The sequence below is a fragment of the Colius striatus genome, chromosome 1, assembly GCF_028858725.1.
Source record: "Colius striatus isolate bColStr4 chromosome 1, bColStr4.1.hap1, whole genome shotgun sequence".
In the NCBI taxonomy this organism is placed as follows: Eukaryota; Metazoa; Chordata; class Aves; order Coliiformes; family Coliidae; genus Colius; species Colius striatus.
In genome coordinates this window covers 2,604,588-2,624,689 of record NC_084759.1, presented here as the reverse complement: position 1 = coordinate 2,624,689, position 20,102 = coordinate 2,604,588, and the positions used below count along the sequence as shown (strand labels likewise).

At 52.1% G+C, this 20,102-nt stretch overlaps 1 protein-coding gene across 1 annotated transcript in view; it reads right to left on the bottom strand.

The window, feature by feature from the left end:
• The window catches only part of CAPN5 (calpain 5), a 59,774-nt gene that overhangs the window by 27,863 nt on the left and 11,809 nt on the right, over positions 1–20,102 (bottom strand). The window contains exon 2 of the mRNA XM_061990349.1: positions 15,053–15,228. Coding sequence (XP_061846333.1) covers positions 15,053–15,214 — 162 coding nt within the window. The 5' untranslated portion in view covers positions 15,215–15,228. The remainder of the gene's footprint in view (positions 1–15,052; positions 15,229–20,102) is intronic.

The following is a 20,102-nucleotide window of genomic DNA, read 5'->3' as shown; positions in this document are numbered from 1 at the left end:
TTCCCTTACAATGTGTAAAACCCCACAGCAGTTTGCAGCTGAGCTGGAAGTTTCCCAGGAGTACAAAGGTTGCTAAATGCCACAATCCTGTGTTGTGACCAGGGGTAACAGCCTCTTCTTTGATCCCCTTGCATGTCTGTTGCCTACATCAGATAGAACTGAAAGAGATAAAGAGCTTGTTCTGCAGCCAGATGGAATTACAAGGTCTGGTATGTGCAAAAGGAGGAGAGAAGCAGAGATGCTCTGATCACAGAAAATCAACACTGGTTTCCTGCTCTCCCTCCTGTGCAGCAGACAGAAACCAGGTGAGTAATAACATTTACCCAGGAGGGCACTTTTCCAAACAGCAAACACCATGTCACCCTCCCAGCACCGTGATCCTGAGAGGAAAGGGCAGCACACAAACCCACCCAAACCCACCCACACCTTCTGGGGTCAGGCAACAGCCACCACACAACCAGCTCAAACCAAGGCTGCAGTAAACAGTGAGTTCATAGATCCATAGAATGGGAGGGGTTGGAAGGGACCTTTAGAGATCATCTAGTCCAACCCCCCTGCAGAAGCAGTTCATCCTGTCCTTCATCTCATCACAACCAGATCAGGGGTCATGGCTGTTGCTAGTGTGGACACAGACAGTGAACAGCAAGGAATAGGGGGGACAAAGGCAAGCTGGGGCTTTGATGCACTGCTCTTAACTCCACTTTAGCCAAGAGAGCCATCCACACCTCTTTACACCCAAGGAGAACCTGTCTTGGAGAATCCCAAAGCTTCTAAACACCATCAGAGATGATTTGCCCTTCCTTTGCCTGTTGAAATGGCTGCTGAGCTCCAGGCAGCAGAGTACAACTTAGAGAAAGTTTCCTGTAGAAAGATAAAGCCTGATAACACAGGAAGGGCCAAAGCAGTGATTCAAAGCTCTGGTGATTCACAGCCTCCTTTTCACATCCTTCCTCTGCAAGGGATGTGGGGCAAGGGTAGAAATCAGAGCCAGGGCTGGGAGAAGACTTTCAGGTCTCTGTTGATGAGAAACTGATTGAAGAGGGACCAGGTTTGGCTTAACGGGCGAGTTTGCTCCCTCAGGCTTTGGGTTATTGAAGTCCATTAAGGAAAACAAGACCCAATCAGTGTAATTTTTCTTCCCACCAAAAAGCATGTGGGCTTTTCCTCTGCTCTCCCTTTTGTCTCTCAACACACACACACAAATGCATCTAAACCAGAAAATATCAGCCCTTGTCTTCTCCAGCCAGTCCAATTCCAAACAGTAACCAGCACATCATCCTCTAATTGGCTTTTTAATTGGTGACATTTCTCAGAAATGCTTCCCAGTGCAGATTTCTGAGGTTTGGATTCACTGGGGATGTGGATTGTGTCGAGGCAGCTGTGGGGAGGGAGGGGGTTAGATAATCATGTGAGCTCCAACATCTGCTGCATGCCAGGACCGTTTTTTGCTAACAAGATTTTGCAGGGAGCAGACCAGTGTAATTGCATTGCAGAGCCTGGCTGCTCCAGCAGCAGTGTTTGCACTCAGACTCACTAAATCAGCAAGACAATGTGGCTGTGCTTCCCCCCCTCCCTGCCCTGGGGAAAGGGAGAAGGAAAAGGATCTTGTGTCTTAAATGTCACTGACACAGCCAAGAGAGCAAGAGGCATCCAAGAGGCATCTAAGCATGGTAAGCAAAGGTGACACAGAGGTCCCTGGGCTGCCTTCCTCCTGGTACCTGCACTGGGATGTGATTTTGCAAACATGTGCACCAGGGTGACACAGGGAAGGGAAATAGGGTGAGTTTAAAAAACAAAGGGGTGGTCTGTGTTTTAAGAAGGATTAGTCTAGAACCATAGAATGGTTTAGAAGGGACCTTTGATGGTCATCTAGTCCCACTGCAGTGAGCTGGGACATCTTCAGCTAGATCAGGTTGCTGAGAGCCTCATCCAGCCTGACCTTGAATGTTTCCAAGGATGGGGCATTTTAACCTCAGAGAATCACAGAATCTTAAGGGTTGGAGGTGTTGAAAGATCTGGTGCAACCCCCCTGCCAGACCAACCTTCCCTTACAATGTGTAAAGCAGCTTGCAGCTGAGCTGGAAGCTTCCCAGGAGTACAAAGGTTGCTAAATGCAAAGCTCCTCTGTTGTGGCCAGGGGTAACAGCCTCTTCCTTGACCCCCCCTTACACGCCTGTTGCCTGGAGAAGCATCAGGCCTTGGAGAAGGAGAGATGCTGTGCATGAGGATCAGCCCAGCATGGTACATGGACTGTCTGGCAGGAAACACCAAGTGAGCTCAGCACAGAACCTGTGCAAATCCCCAAATGCTGAGTGAGTGTTCCCAGGAGCACACCCTGCAGGGCAGAGAGGGGCTGCCAGGCTTCCCTGCATAAGCACCACACAGCCCCAGCACTGAGCACAGCAGACTCCCAGTGATCTCAAGCACAGAATCACCAAATCAATGTGGTGAGAGGAACTTCTGGAGACCATCCAGTCCATCCCACCTCCTCAAAGCAGGGTGAGCTGCAGCAGGTTGCCCAGAACTGATTTCAGTCAGGTTTTGAATATCTCCAGGGATGGAGACTCCACAACCTCTCTGGGCAAGCTGTGCCAGTGTTTCACCACCCTCATCCTAAAAAATGCCTTTTCTAGTCTGAATTTCCCCTCCTTCAGTTGAAAACCTTTGTCCTGTCACTACAGGTCCTACTAAAAATTAGAGCCTCAGTGGCTCAGCTTCACACACATCAAAGGGCAGGTTTGCTTGGAAATATCCACACCCTATAGAACTGTTTGTGGGGGGTTGTTTTGCCTCAGTCAGGCCTCTCTAATGCTGATCCACCCAGACTATCTCAACCTATACACATTTGTGCCTGTTATCAGCTCCCCTGCCATGCAAATGGCACTGGCCACAGCCCACAGCAAACAGGGCTTGCTTGTCAAGGGAGGCATCGAAACACCACCCTCCCCACCAGCCCCATGACTCTGCTTGTGTACCTCACCACCACAGTGCCATTTGTCTTGGCACCAGAAAGAACAGGGATGGTGGGAAACAAGATCTAAAGGTCAATTTACAGGCTCAGAAGCCTTGACAGGGCCGTCTGTGGTTCCATCTTCTGGGTATCCAAAGTACAAAGACATCAAAGAGGTCTCTGTTAAAGCAATGAGGTGTGGAGAGACACAACATGCTGTGAGAGCACTGTGCTCCCCAGGGGCTGGTGGAGAGGCAGAAGGTGCTGGGGAGGCCACAGCTCCAGGGCTGTGTTCAGTGCTGGGCCCCTCACTCACTGCCACAGGGACACTGAGGGGCTGCAGCGTGGCCAGAGCCGGGCACAGAGCTGGGGAAGGGGCTGGAGCACAAGGGGCTGGGGAGGGGCTGAGGGAATGGGGGTGTTGAGCCTGGAGAAGAGGAGCCTGAGGGGACACAGCAGCACTCTCTGACACTCCCTCACAGGAGGCTGCAGGGAGCTGGGGGTTGGCCTCTGCTCCCAAGTAATGAGTGACACAAGAGGAAACAGCCTCAAGTTGCCCCAGGTGAGGTTGAGGTTGGAGCTGAGGCAGAACTGTTTCCCTGAGAGGGGTGTCAGCCCCTGTGCCAGGCTGCCCAGGTAGCTGGGGGAGTGCCCAGCCCTGGAGGGATCCCAAAGCCGTGGAGGTGAGGTGCTGAGGGCCATGGGGTGGTGATGGGAGGGGTCAGATCCAATGATCTTAAAGGTCTTCTCCAACCAAAATGATTCTCTGATTCTATGAAGTACAGAGAACTTGGACCCACCATTCCTGTTCCTCCTGCCTGTGCTCACCAGGGATGTCCTCTTGGAAAACCTCATCATTACTCAGCCCAGGACTTCTTTGGTCTCTAGCCAGCCAAGAATGATGCAGAGGCCACCAGAGCCTTGTTTTCAGCATGTCCACATATTCAGACACAGCCCTCCCCAGACTGCCTCTCCCACAGCAAGTTGTTTTGATGCTTCTGGTTGCAGAGCCACTAAGTACTCCTTGGATCCTAACAGATGTGAGATCTACAGACCTCAGCACCAAGGCAGGAAAGTCTTCCTTTAAAATGAGGTATGGGATGCTCAGAGCAGTGAGATGACATTCCCCACGTTACCCCATCCAGAGGCAGAAGTGGTCCCTCTGGGTTTGAAGCCCCAGTGCAGCCTGGTCACTGCAGGAGGCATCATTCCTTTATGGAAATGATGTCACTGGTTCCTTTCCATGCTGCACAGCCAGAGCCAGCCTGACTGTTACAAGTGCACACAGCTGCAGGCCTGAGAAGTGAGGGATCCATCTGGATCTCCTTCCCTTTCATCTTAGTACATGTAGGCATGGGCTCTAGAGAGCTACCCCAGAGAAGTGGAGGAGGGGAAACAAAAATAAGCTCCCATGGCTTGTTTTAACTTTAAACCATATGAAACTTCTGCTGCAGCACAGTGCTGCTGGCCACCCTCACCCAAGCACCCCCATCCTCCATCTTATTCCAGTCTTGAGCTCTTCTATGGGTCTCCTTTGACCAAGCTCCCTTGGGACATTGCTAAGGAATCACAGAATCACAGTATCTGAAGGGCTGGAAGGGTCCTTGAGAGATCACCCAGTGCAACCCCCCTGCCAGAGCAGCACCACCTAGAGCAGGGCACACAGGAACTCATCCAGCTGGGGTTGGGATGGCTCCAGAGAAGGAGACTCCTCAGCCCATCTGGGCAGCCCCTGCCAGTGCTCCCTCACCTCAACAGGGAACTAATTCTTCCTTGTGTTGCTTTGGAACCTCTTCTGTTCCAGCTTGTCCCTGTTGCCCCTTGTCCTATCATTGGCCATCCCTGAGCACAGCCTGGCTCCATCCTCCTCACTCTTGATGGATGAGGTCACCCCTCAGTCTCCTCCAAGCTGCAGAGCCCCAGCTCCCTCAGCCTTTTAATCACAAGGGAGATGCTCCACTCCAGCATCTCTGTGGCCCTGCACTGAACTGTTTCCAGCAGCTCCCTGTCCTTCTGCAACTGAGGGGCCCAGAACTGGACACAATATCCAGATGTGGTCTCAGGGGGGAAGAGTAGAGGGGGAGCAGAACCTCTCTGCACCTACTGCCCACAGCCCTTCTCACCTACCCCAGGATGCCATTGGCAGTGCAAGGAACAATCCTGGTTGGGCAGCCTTGTGGGTTTACAATACACTCCCTGTCCTGCTCATTCCCTCAGGTGGCACACTGCACTCTCTGCTTGTGGGGTCTGACCTCAACCACAGAAACTGCTCTGGCTTGAAACTATCTGCCTCAGGCCCCAAGCTTGTTCTTAAGGAGGCTCACAATCCTGTTGCTACGAGTGAGGGATCAGAACGTTCCACAGCTTGCACCACTATTAAGCCATCAGTCCCCACCTTGGAGGACAAAGAGGAGGGGATGGTGTTGGTGTGAAGGGAGGAACCTATTCAAGAAAGTCCTGTTGTGAGAAACCACAGAACTCCAGGAGGAACAGTTCAGAACTACCCATTCATCAAATGAATCAAGTGAAATCCTGGAGCCATGTGCCCATGTTCTCATCTACAGCATTTGTGCCTCCAGGTGACATCAAACAGGTTTGGCACTTGTGCCTACTGAATGCTTCCCTGCCTGAATCCCAATGCCTGTGTCTCCCTGAAAGCCAATCTTCCAAACCAGGATTTAGGAACCTCAGTGATGCTGCAGGGTTTTGGTGGCTTTTTGTTTGGGTTGTTGTTCTTTTTAATTGTCCCAAGAGCAAAGTTATTGATGGGACAAGAAAGAACCCAAAGAAAATTCCCTCTGCCTTCCACCTTGTGTATCTCAGATCAAAACCTCTTCACTACTTTCCCACAGGGTTATCTCCCATGCTCCCCTGAACCATACAGGATGAGGAAATGCACCTTTGGTTTGTGATTGTGTCATATCTATAGAACAACAGCACCTCAGTGCAAGACCAGGACTTGAGCCCACCATAGTCCAAATGAATCCCTGACTATGCAGTGATGATGAAGAGGTTATCAGGAGTTTAAGCCATTTAAAGAAATGCTTTCCAGCCCACACCTAGTCAGGTTATTCATACCCTGGGTGTAGCTTTATAAACAGAGAAACCCACTTTATGAGGAAATTACCCTCTAGAAATATGGACTCATGAGCTTCTGTTAGCTGGAAGAAGGGACAAAAAGGGCTTTACATTCACCAAGGGCAAGGGCAGAGTCCTGCAGGGACCTGGCAGTGCTGGTGGGCAGCAACTGCCCATGAGCAGCAGCGTGGGCTGGTGGGCAAGAAGCCAATGGCAGCCTGGGGGCATGAAGAGAGTGTGGGCAGCAGGGCCAGGGAGGTTGTGCTGCCCCTGTGCTCTGCCCCAGCTGCAGTGGGGAGGCCACATCTGCAGTGCTGTGACCAGGGCTGGGCTGCCCAGCTGCAGAGAGACAGGGAAGTGCTGCAGAGAGGCCAGTGCAGGGCTGCCAAGGTGCTGAGGGGCTGCAACATGTGTGTGAGGAGGAAAGGCTGCAGCCCTGGGGCTGTTCAGCCTGGAGAAGAGAAGCCTGAGGGGGGAACTCATCAACACGTACAAGTACCTAAAAGGTGGTTGTCAGGAGCATGGAGCTACACTTTTGTTCTGCAGTGACAGGACAAAGGGTAATGGACAAAAACTGGAACACAAGAAGTTCCACTTAAAGACAAAGAAAAGCTTCTTCACTGTCCCTACAGTGTTTTTACTCTGTTCTGGGGCTTTGGGACAGTATCTGTGCTAAATTCTAGCCATCAGAGGGGATACAAGTGCCTTTCCACTTACTGTCAAACTGTGCTGGGGTTTGGCTTTTAAAAAGGATGACTTGGAGAAGTTAATGCTCCACACAAATCAGACAGTGGCAGTTGTTTGGCAGCAAGGAAAGGACAAGCCCTTGCCCTGGGGTGTTTACAAAGACAGTCACTAGTTGCATTTATTCATCCCCACTCAGCCTGCACTCTCTGCTGAGCAAGGGAAGATGATGGAGACAGGGTCTGTACCTCTTTCTTTGCAAGTATCCCTCTGCCCTGGCAACATTATGCTTTACCATAAGGTTACCACACATTTAAATGGAACAGAAATGAAGAAGCAAGTCTGCACACAAGATCCCAGGGGCTGTGTGCTGAAGCTGAGCCAATTCACACCAAAATGAGCCCAACCCCAAACCTTGAGGTGGGGACTGGTCTTTAAGTCAAGTGATCCAGAGCCACAGTGGATTCTCCTTTCCTGGATAACCAGAACTGGCTGGTGCTTGGAGGAAGCAGGTCACCTTCAGTTCAATGGGGAGTTAACTCAAGGAAGTGCCTGACCTCTTGTTACACAGAGATCAGCCTTGTGACCGGTTCCCTCTGGCTTTGAAATCACCAGACCAAGGACATGGCTCCTTTTCTGCTCCAGCCACAAGGCCAGACTGTCTGGCTGTCATCCTCCCACCAAGTCTTCCTCTTGCTTGTCTCCCTCTTTAACCACTTCTGGCAGCAGCCAGGCTCTGCCCTCAGCTTTACCACACTTCTTCTATCATGGTCCTTCTGCAAGAGGCAGCACTGTGCCTGATGGGGCCTTTTGCAAGGGCTTTGGTGAAAGGCACTTGTTCCAGCAGGACTGAGCCTGCCCTTAACCCAGGCAAATCACCCCAAAATCCCATTCTCTCTGAGGACACAAAAAGTAGAGCTCAAGGGAGGTGCAGCACATCCCAACGTGCACCATGACTGAAAGGCAGTGACCCTGCTCCACGGATTTCACTGTTGGTTCTTGCATTTAAGGACAGAACAGACTGGCTGGCTAATTCCTGCACTGAGCCAAACCCACCCCAGGCAGCTGATCACCCTCTGTCCTCACTGGGGCAAATGAGGAGAGCACATTACAGGTTGGGGAATGAACTCTTAGTAGTGTAGGGGAAAGGGAGCTGGGGGTGCTGCTGGGCAGCAGGATGAGCATGAGCCAGCAACGTGGCCTCATGGCCACGAAGGTCAATGGCATCCTGGGGTGGTTTAGAAGGGCTGTGGGCAGTAGGTGCAGAGAAGTTCTGCTCCCCCTCTACTCTGCTCTTGTGAGACCACACCTGGAATATTGTGTCCAGTTCTGGGCCCCTCAGTTCCAGAAGGACAGGGAGCTGCTGGAGAGAGCTCAGTACAGGGACACAAAGATGCTGGAGTGGAGCATCTCCCTTGTGATGAAAGGCTGAGGGAGCTGGGGCTCTGCAGCTTGGAGAAGAGGAGATTGAGGAGTGACCTCATTCATGGTTACAAATCCATCAAGGGTGGGTGTGAGGAGGATGGAGCCAGGCTGTGCTCAGTGATAGCCAATGATAGGACAAGGGGCAATGGGGACAAGCTGGAACAGAAGAGGTTCCAAAGCAACACAAGGAAGAATTTGTTCCCTGTTGAGGTGAGGGAGCACTAGCAGGGGCTGCCCAGATGGGCTGTGGAGTCTCCTCTGGAGCCATCCCAACCCCAGCTGGATGAGTCCCTGTGTGCCCTACTCTAGGTGGTGCTGCTCTGGCAGGGGGGTTGCACTGGATGAGCTTTCCAGGTCCCTTCCAGCCCTTAACAGTCTGTGATTTTGTGATTTGCCCAGCACCACAGGTCCATGGCCCAAGGGCATGCAATCAGGGTCAGCATCACACTTCATAAGAGGACAGACTGTGTAAAACAAGCATAAATAAAGCAACAAAAAATTCCTCTTGTTCATCCTTGAGGGGAAGGGACAGGGAGAGCCTGTGAATGGCTTAGGAATGGAAAAACAAGGTCAATTCAGAGAGTGCATTAAATGGTGACCAAATCCTTTGCCAGCAAGGAGAGACCAGGCTAGCAAGCAGCTGCAGGCTTTACTGAAAACAGCAGATAAATTAACAGGCAAGAGGCTCATAAATTCCTAAGCTGAGAAACACAAAGACCTGGAAGGACTGAGACTCCCACGATGGATCACGGACAGATGACAGACTCAGCTGGGAGAGGACAATCCCAACAGCACAGAGGAGCCACAGCATCAATGCTAACCACAAGCATCCTTTGGGCAGCACCAAAACTGAGTGAGACAGGCCAAAGAACTGCAGAAACACCTGAGCAGAGACATTCCTGGAGTGCAGGTGTCACAGGTTAGTGTTGCTGGCAGAAGAAGGCCCAGGTCAGGCAACAGAAGGTTATTCCTCCCAGTGCCCATTAGCATTTCAATGTCCTCTGGGAAAAGGAAGTTCTTTCCTCTCAGAGCAAAGAACTGCAAGAACTTCACCTCTCTCCTCCCCATTATCTTCAGCCTTGTGTTTTTGCCAGTCTCCTAGCCTGAGCTAGGAGGGAAAAAGCCCTTTTAATGCAGAAACTTGTGGGCAGGCAAGTGCTGGTCCTGCTTTTAGTGAATTCATTCATTGACTCTTTTCCTCTTGCAGGAAAACCCCACAGGGATTGATTGTGTAACCCTCAGTCAGCAAGCAAAAGGAGCTAAGTGCTTAATAATGCAAAGGAAAAGGGAATCTGAGAGATGCTCTCCCATCCTGCAATATCCCCTCATCCTCTGAACACCACAGCATCAGATTCAGGAGGCAACAGGTACAATGGACAAAAGCCCTGTCCACAAATCAGGCAGATATATGTCAGGGAAGTGGCTACTGAAAAGTGCTGTGGTGTTCAGTTTCTAAGCCAAGATTCCTCTTGTCTAGCAGGAACAAAACCCAATGCAGGGTGGTGAATGAGAGCATCTCTCCTCAGTGCCACTGTAGGGCTTTTCCCCTGGAGATGGGAAGGTGCAGACTTCACCCAAGAGAGTTTCTCCAGTGGTTGCAACCAGCCAGACTTGAACTCACAGTCAGATGTGCAGCTCAGGTTCAACCATCACTGCATGTCACCTTGAACCACCCAGTCACTGTGGCAGCAGCCTGCTTGGAAACCTTCCTCACAGCTTCTCTTACACCAGCTTTGATGCAGCCTGGCACTAAGTTACCACCATGTGCCCCTCCAGGCATCTTTAGGATCTCTTGTCCCAACCATTCTGCATCTCAGGGAAGATCATGAAGTGCTTCAGCACCCAGCAGCCCAGCCCACCTGCCAGGACAGAGAGGAAAGAGCCTCCTCCAGGCTCAACCTTGTACCCTGGGAAGAGCTGAAGAACCAGAGCATGTATTTCACAGGGTTCAACATCACATCTGTGCATGGCATAAGCCTCCCACCAGGCTTTGTTTCCTTGCCACAGAAGCATAATGATGCCCAAATTTGTCCTGGCTAGTGACCAGAGTCAGCAGCAAGCCATCATTTGGTAGAATGAACCTGAACCACGTGGCTCTCCTTGCTGAGAAGAGAAAGCAGCCAGCCCTTGCTAAGGCCCAGGGGTACTAACAATCCTGATTTTGCCCTGTACCAATCCCATGGCATCACTGGAAGTGGCTGTATGGAGGAAGAGAGTTTGGGACAGTGATGATTAGAAGGGATGAGCTGTTTTCACACAGGGTAATGACTCTCTTCCACCCTGGGCTGTCACTGTTCTTTCTCCAAGGCATGAACAGACACAGCTGGGTTCCCCAGATCTCCCTTTATTTCTGCCTTCCAGCCTGGATCTTATCCACCCCCTTCCCAGTACCACAGCTCCCCCTTTACCTAGCTCCCAAAAGCCTAGATCAGCTCAGCCCATGCACAGCCCAAAAGCCCTGCTCCTGTGCCCACTGCCAGCACTCCTGCCTCAGAGGGGGAGGGAGAGACCCAGAGCTTGAGGCTCAGGCTATAAGGCTTTCCCTATGGGTGGTAATATGGAGATCTGTCTTTCCTTCACACAGCAGCAGGCAGAGTATGAGGGAGGCTCCTTCCTTGGAGGTCTTCAAGACCCACCTGCACATGTTCCTATGTGACCTGATCTAGGTGACCCTGCTTCTGCAGAGGGGTTGCACTAGATGATCTCTAAAGGTCCCTTCCAACCCCTACCATTCTATGATTCTATGAAAGGAGTTTCAAGCAGGTTACTGGGATTTGGGCTTAGCCCAAAAAGCTCAGTTTCATTTCTAATGCAACAGCCAAGTGCTCCTGCCAGAAAGAGCCATTGATGCTGCTCTGGCCAGCTCCAAAATCTGCTTTGGCTCAGTCATGAGCATTTGGTCTAATTTTTAAGTGGATAAACTAAACCAATGCTCTTCAGGATGCCCTTCTCAGCTCAGGCTGATGCTACAACCTCCTCCTCCCCCTGATACACTCGAGTAATCAGCTCTGCTTTCGCCCTGCTGCATCGGCCGGCAAACAACCACCTACGCCAAAACCCCATTAGATGGCTCAAACAGCTGCTCCCTTTGCAAAGATCTGGCATCCAGAGCAGGGCTTGAGGCCAGGGGAAAGCAGGGAGGAAGGGAGGGAGGACACTCCACCAGAAACAATAAGGCTGAGCCCATTCCAGGAAAGGCTGCCACACCAGATGCAAGGGGAATCATAGAACGGTAGGGGTTGGAAGGGACCTTTAGAGATCATCTGGTCCAACTCCCCTGCAGAAGTAGGTTCACTTAGATCAGAAACCTAGACCTAGAAAAGCAGCCTGGCCTGGGAAGGATTATTCACAAGCTGTCCCAGCAAAGCCCCTTTTCCCCAGGCCCAGAGAAACTCAAGCAAGAGGGAGAGCACTGCAGAGAATACTTTGGGTTGGTTTGTTTTTTGCCAAAGCAACTTTGGGAGCACATGGAGGAGCAGAAAAGGATGAGGCCAGGTCCTTGTCAGGAAGGAAGGGATGCACATACACAAGGGGATGAGCTGTTTAGTTCTGTCCTAGTGCTATGGAAATATACTGGAATGAGAGCCTACAGTATATGTGGATGAGAACCTGCCTCTGGCAAAGCTCATTCCCAGCACCACAGTGAGTTCTCTGCAGTCACTTTTCACACAGGAGTGTTCTGCAGGGAAAAGTTCTCTCTTTTGTATCACTTCTCTGCACACACCACAAGCAACAGCCTTTCTGTGACAGCAAACAGTTGTTTTCAATAAGCTGATGCCTCCAGTTTCCCATCTCCACCCACCCTGCTCCCACAGCAAAGCAAGAGCCATGACAAGCCCTTGTGTTTTATCACACAGTTTCAGCTGAAACTCTTCAAAACAAACCGTGGCCAAGGCCCTGAGAGATAACAGAGCTGTGTACACACCATCCCCTCCCTGCACACAGCATCCCCAGGACTGGCAGACTCCAGTTCTGGGCCAGGAGGTCCCCAAAACAATCACTCTCCTTTTTTTTTGTCTTCTAAACAAGAATAAAATGGGATTGCCTAAGGAAACATTTGCTGGTTGTAACAGAAAGAAGATGCTGTAGGGACTTAATGTGCCATCAATCACCACACAAGCAGAGCAGGTGATTTGAGCTACATGGACATTTTAGACCCTATTGAACACCACTTGAAACTGGAGAAGCTGATGGTGGTTCCCAGCTCTCTTGCAGGCAGCAAAGTGATGAGATGTGTATATCTCAAGATCCCAGATGCATTGCATTTGCTTGCAGCAGATCATCTTCTTTCTCTTGCAGTTCTTCTACCCATGAAATTCAGTCACTTGGACAAAAGGGAGAACTGAGAGGAAAGAACCTGGAGAAGTCCTTTAGGTAAAGAAACTTCATCAGTGACCCGGGCACAGGGGAGCTCCAAGGCTCTTTTTTATGGTTATATTGTGGTAAGGGCAGCTGGACAGGTCAGAGACAGCAGCAGCAAGGAGACTGCTTTGCCCAGCACAGATGACAAAATGGTGACAAAATTGCTGCCAAAGCTCCCTTCAGGTGGTGCAGAAAGAGTGGAAGAGGCACCATCTCCACTTCTAGTTAAGTGCATAGGATCTTGCTTGTGTGTGGAACCCACTTGCAGCACCCATTCCCACTGCCAGACCATGACAGAAGCAGCTTCTGTTCAATCTGCAGAGCTGGCTGGTTGGAAAGAGCCTGAATTCACCTCATGCATCAATAGGGATGGGCTTGGACCTAGACCTCAGAAAGACCTCATGCACTCTGGAGCAAGGCAGCAACAAGATGATGCCTCGTTGGCCAACCTCATGTCTTCCTAAGTGAGAGCTGGTGCTGTGTTCCTCAACACTGAGGGTTGTGGTGAGCTGAGAGCCAGACAAGCAAATGGAGAAGAGGTGGGCTCAGTTTACACATGGTAAAGTCTGAACCACCAGAGTCATTTGTGAGCCATGCAGCAAGCTCAGACACACAGATGCTCAGGAGAGAAACAAACTGCCCCTCTACAACTGCACCCAGCTGCACCTCTGCCATTAGATGTGAGGCTGAATGAAGGGGTGTCTCTCAATGCAAAACAGCAAGGGGGTGTCAGATACATCCTTACCCTTTAGTCCCAAAGAAAGTTGTTTAGAAAGTCTTGGGCATCACCGATTTGTGGGATATTGTCCTCCACAATGAGCCCAAAGCCTGGTGAGCCCTGTCTTCAGAAGGCAGCCGTGCACAGAGCATCTCTTCAATAGACAAGGGGAATAAACTAAAACACATGCAGAGCCTTGCACAAATCCCAGTCAGAGGTGGCATGGAAGAGCCCAAGGCAGAGGGAAGCAGCTTGGTGGGATGCTGAAGAGCTCAGCCCCTCCAGCCACACAGAATGAGTCGCTTCAGCTCCATCCTTCCTTTCACACAAAGGCCTTTTTGTCCACCTCCCCCAAGACTGTGCTGGCCACACAGACACAGCACTGTCTCCTGAAAGGCCAGCTGATCCTCTGGGCTGGCAGTGGGGGTGAGGAGGATCAGGGCAGCTCAGGCAAACCTTCCAGGCTGAAATGGCCCCAAGCTGCATTGATCTGGGCAGGGAGGGCTGCTCCTGCCAGCGGGCAAGGCAGGACGTCGGGGTGGGTTAGATGCTGCGATGTTGCCTCTCCCAGATTGCAATCACTGTTGCTCCCTGGGACACCTTGTATTTCGTGGCAGTCAGAGATGAGACCTGATGGTCAATCCCAAGCAGATGGCAAACAAATTCCCCAAAATTAAGTGCTCTTGGGCCCTGATGTGCATCTTTTGAACAGGCACTGAGGACAGCAGGAGGACAGGCAGCACTTGGGCCAGGCAACGTTACCTGCCATTCCCACAACCTGCCTCTGTGCCAGACACAGAAGGGTGCAGGACACACAGAGGGCTTTTTGCAGAGGACATTGGCCAAGAAGGCCAAGGGCAGCCTGGCTGGGCTCAGCAGTGGGGTGGCAGCAGCCCCAGGGCAGTGCCCGGCCCCTGTGCTGGGCCCTGGGGAGGCCGCAGCTCCAGGGCTGTGTTCAGTGCTGGGCCCCTCACTCACTGCCACAGGGACACTGAGGGGCTGCAGCGTGGCCAGAGCCGGGCACAGAGCTGGGGAAGGGGCTGGAGCACAAGGGGCTGGGGAGGGGCTGAGGGAATGGGGGTGTTGAGCCTGGAGAAGAGGAGCCTGAGGGGACACAGCAGCACTCTCTGACACTCCCTCACAGGAGGCTGCAGGGAGCTGGGGGTCAGTCTCTTCTCTCAAGTAACAAGTAACACAAGAGGCAATGAGCTTAAGTTGCCCCAGGGTAGGTTGAGATTGGAGCTGAGGCAGAACTGTTTCCCTGAGAGGGGTGTCAGCCCCTGTGCCAGGCTGCCCAGGGAGCTGGGGGAGTGCCCATCCCTGGAGGGATCCCAAAGCCGTGGAGCTGAGGTGCTGAGGGCCAGGAGTTAGTGCTGGGCTCAGCATGGTGAGGGGAGGGCTTGGACTCGATGATGTTAAAGGTATTTTCCAAGCAAAACTATTCTTTGATTCTATGACACTGGTTTTACACAGCACATGAAGAAGGACACAAAGGCTTAGACCACCAACCTCCCTTTCCCTTTCAAAACAAACCACCAAGAGTAACCAGAGATAACACTTTGCCTTGCTGCACCCAGCAGGCTTAACGAGAGCACCCAGCACCAACCTGGCTGCAAATCATCTCTGTGTTTTATGCATGGGGAAACTGGGTCCCTTCCTTTGCTCTTAGGCCTTGCTGAGGACAGAACAGCCTGGACCTGTGTGCAGCAGCTCTCCCAGGACAAGAAATCCCGCTGGGAAGAGGAGCTGCCAGCTGGGGCCTGGCACCCTCAGGCTGTGCATTTTGGGAGGTGCCTGAGAGCAGCAGTGCCGAGGTGCAAAGGGCCAGGACTTACTTTTGGGCGCTTCCACTGGATTCCCTGGATCCTGGACTTGTAGAAGAGCGAGTCGTCGTTGGCAGGGAAAAGGGGATCCTCAAAGAGCTGCTTCCGCCGCTGACACTCCTTCTTCAGAGAGCCGTAGCGCTGGTTCTCGTAGGGCTGCACCGAGGAAAACATCCTGCCCAGCGGCCCTGGCAGCACAGGCAGAGCAGCAGTGAGGTGGGGCAGGCTCTAAATGCACCCTCTGCAGCATCTGAGTGACAGGAGCAAGGCAGTGTGGCTGGAGACAGCAACCCTGCCCCTGTCTCTGCCTTTCCCCATGGCTGGCTGGGCCTACATCCATAGATCTCATGTTTAGAGACACATGGAGCACCTGTGGCTGACTCCAGAAGGTATTGGTGTGTTTCATCATCAACTAAACATGTGGGGAAAACCCTGCATCCAAAACTGTGTCTGGTTCTGGGCTCCCCAGCTCCAGAGGGACAGGGAACTGCTGCAGGGCCACCGAGATGCTCAGGGGACTGGAGCATCTTCCTTCTGAGGAAAGGCTGTGGGACCTGGGGCTGTTTAGTCTGGAGGAGACTGAGTGGGGAGCTCATCAATGCTGAGAAAGCCCTAAAGGGCAAGTGGCAAGAAGCTGGAGTCAGTGTTTGTTGTGTGGTGGCCAGTGGCAGGACAAGGGATAATGGGCATAGGCACACAGCAAGTGCCTCTGGCCCAGGAGGAGCAAGTCCTTTGGTGCTGAGGTGAGGGAGCCCTGGCCCAGGCTGCCCAGGGAGGGTGTGGAGGCTCCTTCTCAGGAGGTTTCCAACCCCAGCTGGACACGTTCCTGTGCCCCCTGAGCAAGGAGAACCTGCTTTAGCAGGGGGTTGGGATGGAGCAGCTCTGCAGTGCCCTTCCCACCCCCACCATGCTGGGATTCTGTGATTCTATGAAATGAGGAGGGACAGATGACTTCTCTAATCCCAAGTGTACTTTGCTGATCCCCTGAACACAGGACTCCCATTTACCCCCCAAAGTTGGCCAAACACCACCGAAACAGGCGCTGAAACAGTAGAGGATGGTCTCTGGTATCCTGCCTCTTGGTGAATTTGTAACTCATTTGGGAAAAAAACACAGCCCTTGGGTGCAAAGGAGGAGAAGAAAAGCCCTAAGAGGGGTGAGCAGAGGTTTTATGGGGGCTGAGCCCTGCCCTGAGCAGCCCCACCACACAGCCCCGAGCTACAGACACGCATGTCATGATTTCACCAGAGACACCAGTTTCTCAGTAGACTTTATCAGCTCTGGTTTTAATTAAAATAGGCCTCCTGGCAGAGTGCCATCTGTTTCTACATTAATTACTCTGCCTTAACAAACGTCTGGCTTCCAGGGCAGAGATGGGAATTCAGCTGTCCTGAAGACAGCAGGAAAACATTGCCCAAATGCTCTCCAGAGGGAAAGCAGCAGCCCTTGCCCCTTGGGTTACTGGGTTCCAAGCCCTTTGCTCAGGTCCTCATCCTTCCACCTTGTCCCCACAGCAAGCACAAGGAAAGAGATGTTCTGTGTTGTTCCCCTCTACTAAACCACACATCTTCTTCCAAAGCCCCTTCCCTAAAGTTCCTCTGTATTCACATGTAACAGCCACGTGTCATCCTTCTGTCTCTCCAAAATGAAGTGTTCTTTTCAGAATGCTGACCAGTAGTGACACTGGTCTGGAAACATCCAGTCTGGCTTCACAGAATCTCAAGGGCTGGAAGGGAGCTGGAAAGCTCATCCAGTGCAACCCCCCTGCCAGAGCAGGACCACCCAGAGTAGAACACACAGGGACTCATCCAGCTGGGTCTGGGATGGCTGCAGAGAAGGAGACTCCACAGCCCATCTGGGCAGCCCCTGCCAGTGCTCCCTCACCTCAACAGGGAACAAATTCTTCCCTGTGTTGCTTTGGAACCTCTTCTGTTCCAGCTTGTCCCCATTGCCCCTTGTCCTATCATTGGCCATCCCTGAGCACAGCCTGGCTCCATCCTCCTCACACCCACCCTTGATGGATTTGTAAACATGAATGAGGTCACCCCTCAGGCTCCTCTTCTCCAAGCTGCAGAGCCCCAGCTCCCTCAGCCTTTCATCACAAGGGAGATGTTCCACTTCATCATCTTTGTGGCCCTAAAGAAACAGGGGCTTGTGTGCCACATAATCCCAACTGTGGTCTCCAACAGCACCAGGAAAGTGAAGGATGGCCCCTCCAGAAGATAAATGCATCCAGCAAACTGACCTGACTCACAGCTTTCACACAGAAAGCTTCTTGTGGTATCATCACACGTGGTGTGACAAAGAAGTGCTAACTGGGAGCAGCTGATCTGTCAACACCCCAAATCCCAGGGATTATATGATCACTTACAGTCGGGCATCAATTTAGGAGCAGGCTCACATCCCTTGTTAATGAATCACTACAATTAGCTGCAGGAAAGTAGGTGTTTGAGAGCCAAACCAATGCCCATGCTGATCAGAGCAATCCCTTGGGAGCATCACCCACACAGGCAGCCTCCTCTGCCTGGGAGAGGCAAAACCACTCCACTTCTGCAAAGCAGAAGAGCAAAGCACAGGTTTTAATTGACATTATTTACCAGCCTGATTAGCAGCACAAGTGCTCATCACCCAGAGCACTCTCCTCTCCTCTCCTCTCCTCTCCTCTCCTCTCCTCTCCTCTCCTCTCCTCTCCTCTCCTCTCCTCTCCTCTCCTCTCCTCTCCTCTCCTCTCCTCTCCTCTCCTCTCCTCTCCTCTCCTCTCCTCTCCTCTCCTCTCCTCTCCTCTCCTCTCCTCTCCTCTCCTCTCCTCTCAGTGGAGGAAGAACACAGTGAGCATTTAACAATGACCCTCCAGGACTGTTGATTTGAGATGCTATAGTTTATAACAGCTTGCAGGCCAGAGACAGGGAGAGCAGCTCTGCCTTCAGAGAGCTGCATGACCTGCTCTCTTTGGAAACCAAGGTGAGGATCTTGCCTGTGTCAAGCCAGTTCCAAAAGCATTAATTCACAGAGGAGCCCTCAAAGGCAGCTCAGCAATGCATCGAGGTACAAAGCTCATAGTGAGGCTCATGGCATGTTCACCTTGGCATCAAGACCTGTTCCCAGATGCTACAAAGAGGCCCAAGTGCAGGAAAGCTTTAGAAATAAATGGCCTGGTAGCAGAACCTGAACAATACACCAGATTTACTCCTTGTTAGAGAAGCAGACAGCCCCATGGAGCAGTCAGGGAATGCAAACTGCAGTGAAAACGTGCACCCACTCTGCTAAGAGGGCAATGGAAATGAGCAAGCCTCCAGAGCTCTGGCTGAGGAAGGAGGTGAAGGACAGGGGAGAAGTCCCCAGGGAAGCTGGGGGGACTTGGCAGGGAATGAGGTCCTTTTGAGGGACAATCAGGCAGGACCTTCCCAGGGACAGCACTCAGTGCTTCAGAGTGCAGGGGTGCTGAGAAAGGATGGTGGGCAGCTGCCTCCTGCACAAACACAAGGGGCTGAGAGAGAAGGATGCTGCTGTTCACTGTGATGTAAGATGAGCTGCTTGCACTGGTGTGGGAAGGGACAGTTCCACAGAGGTGGTGCAGGAAGAACCAGAAGAGAGGCTGGAGAGGAGTGGAGGGAGGGCTGGTGCCTTTCTACAAGCCATGCTCGAGTTAAGGCAGAGTGCTGGGTTGGAGGCAGGAGGAGCTGGATGCTGCTGCCAGCTTGTCCCGTGGCTGAGGGCTGGCACTTGGCTGCTCATTCATAAAATTAGTGCTCCTCCCTGGGCAGCTCTGCAACAACAGCCTGGAGCTGCATTGTCAAACGACTCTGGCAATGCCAACTTCCCTGAGACACCCTGGGTAGCATCCACCCCTCTGAGAACAGGACTGCAGCCCTCTCAGCCAAGGGAGCTGCAGCCTTTCTGCTGCCCACATTTTCCCCAGGAAGGGGGGAAAGGACAACTCCTTGTCCTCCTCTCCCATCCCACAGTGACTGTCACCTCGACAGCCATCTGTCCTCGCTGCAGGGCTGCTCTCACAGGAGAGGGTGGCCACAGGGTTTGGGTTGCAAAGGAGCTGCTATGCAGAATGAGAAGGAATGCTGATGCTGCTGAGGAGCAGTTACAAAAGCAAACAAACCAACCAAGCAACCCCCAAACTCACATCATAATTAACAGGAAGGGGCAGGGGGAATGTTCTCAGGGCTGTGCTAAAAGTCCCTCTCTTTTGCAGCATTTCATGCTTACCAGGCTGAAGAACAGATCTGCCACACTGAAAGGCTTAAGGGCTGTCTCTAATTACTCTCTGCCTCTTGTGCAGCAAGCTGGGATGCTCCAGCAGCACAAGGACTGAGCCTTTTCATGTCTGCTCCAAACTAACAGCCCTATAGCATTTGTGTGTGAGCAGGGAGGGGGAATCTGCACTTAGTACAAATCCATCTCTGCTACAGGCTGTAACAACAGTCTGAGCCCAATCCTCAGTCCAGCCACGAAGGGGTTAAGCAGGCAACTATTTAGTTGGGGGACAGAGCCAGATTTGTGACTCAGGGCTGTTGTGGACTCCCCCTTTTCACCTCCAGCATCATCCAGACCTTCCAGCTCCTGCCAGCTGGTAATAATCAGAGCTCCCAGTGCTGCACTGGGGAGAAGGCTTGAAAAGTGCTTGTGTTGGACAGGACAAAACACTCACTGAAAGGCTCTTTCTTCCTCCCCCACAAACTTCTTCCCCTCCAGCTCACACCACAGCTAGCTGGCACAGGCTCACCACACTCCTGTTATCTCCAGGCTGCACCCAGCCAGGACCAAAGGGCTCCTTGCTTGTGGATCCTACAGTTGTCTGCCTCCAGCTCAGACAAAACACTTTGTCCTCAGAGGACAGCATCTGCTGGCCCATGTTCTCAAGCTCTGTTCTCACTAAACAGGGGATGTCTTGGCTAAAACATTGCAAAGGCAAAGGGTCAGTCAAGGAGACAATGAAGTGGGGACTAGATATGAGGCTTCCCAGTTCCCAACCCTATGCAGACACATTATTACAATCACTGTAGTTGGGAAAAGACCTTTAAGGCCATTGAGTCCAATCCCTCCCCTC